Below are 1,225 nucleotides of genomic sequence, written 5' to 3'. Positions count from 1 at the left end.
AATGAGTGGGAGGCATCCCTCCTGGAGAAATTCGTCAGAAGACTTCCATCTGGAACAAAGTCTATCTGAATGTGGCACAGCATTGCTGTTGAAGCAACAATTCAGGCGGCAAGCACTCCCCAGAGCCCAGCCTGTCCTGCAGTATTTGCCCTCACAGAAAAACAGACCTTCCTGAAGACTCTCTCTTGGGTTCTTGAGTCATGAAAAGTCCCAATGTCTCGGGAGGTTTGTGTTCAGCTCCCCCTGCGGACCCAGGCTCCGTGTCGCTCACAGCGCAGAAGTACTCGGCCGCGTCACTACCAAGGGCTGGGGATTTCCTCAGGTGGAAAGAGGTTTCACTCTTGTTAAATTCAGCCTCGAAACCGTTGAGGCCTTTAACCAGGGTGTCCCCTGATATGTACTTGAGGAGAAGCTGGAGTCCTTGGTTGGGGTACTGCACGTACCAGAAGACATAAGTCGTTCCACTGGAGGAGTATTTGCACTTCAGCTCCAGACGGGCTCCTTCAGAGACCAACACCTGGGCATCAGGCTGAGTCACTGATTGGGCTCCCGTTCCTCCTGAAACATCAATGCTGAGTCAGTGAGACCAGGACAGACCTACCTATTAAGAGAAGGTGTCTTCATTCTGCATCCCGTCACTTTTGTGCAAAGAAGGAAAGGGAATGTTACTCACTTGGGGCAGAAATCACGTCAAGCCCTGAGATGGGCAGGAGGAGCATGGCTGAGCAGTGGAGACACTGTGGGCTTTCAGAGCAAGAGGAGTGGGGAGGTTGGGCCGTACAGGTCCCTTGCTTTGAGAAGTTTCAAAAACTGTTAGAAGGAGTCTTCCTCCCTTTTTTTTCCCCTAGCCTCTTGTCACAGACTCCTCTTTGCACAGACATCAGTGAGGGTCCCTCAGCCAGCTGCAGGGAGGAGGGGCTGAGTAGCAGGTGAGGACCTACAACCACAACAAGTGCCTCATTTGTGTGACGTCGCCCACTGCCTCCAGGGGCAGGACCAAAAGTCCAAGAGAGCTAGCTGTCTTCTGTTCTCATGTCAGAGACATGACCACCAAAACTTCAAAAGAAAACGTTTCTTCCTCTCTGAATCTGTGATGATGTCACCTTCTGAGGTACATGGTGTTAATCTTAAAATAAGGGAGAAATGGGAGCTTTGTTAAAATAGAAGAGTCATTGGGGCGCCTGGGTGGCGCAGTCGGTTAAGCGTCCGACTTCAGCCAGGTCAC

The 1,225-nt window shown here is 51.4% G+C and overlaps 1 gene segment (V, D, J or C); it reads right to left on the bottom strand.

The window, feature by feature from the left end:
* LOC122468073 lies at positions 1-719 on the bottom strand. The segment is given in 2 exon segments: positions 1-558; positions 674-719. Coding segments are annotated over 2 exon segments (453 nt in total).
* Between the last annotated feature and the right edge of the window lie 506 nt (positions 720-1,225).

This window comes from Prionailurus bengalensis, chromosome B3 (genome assembly GCF_016509475.1).
Source record: "Prionailurus bengalensis isolate Pbe53 chromosome B3, Fcat_Pben_1.1_paternal_pri, whole genome shotgun sequence".
In the NCBI taxonomy this organism is placed as follows: domain Eukaryota; kingdom Metazoa; phylum Chordata; class Mammalia; order Carnivora; family Felidae; genus Prionailurus; species Prionailurus bengalensis.
Note: the sequence above shows the minus strand (reverse complement) of the source record. Positions and strands in the feature narration are given on the sequence as shown.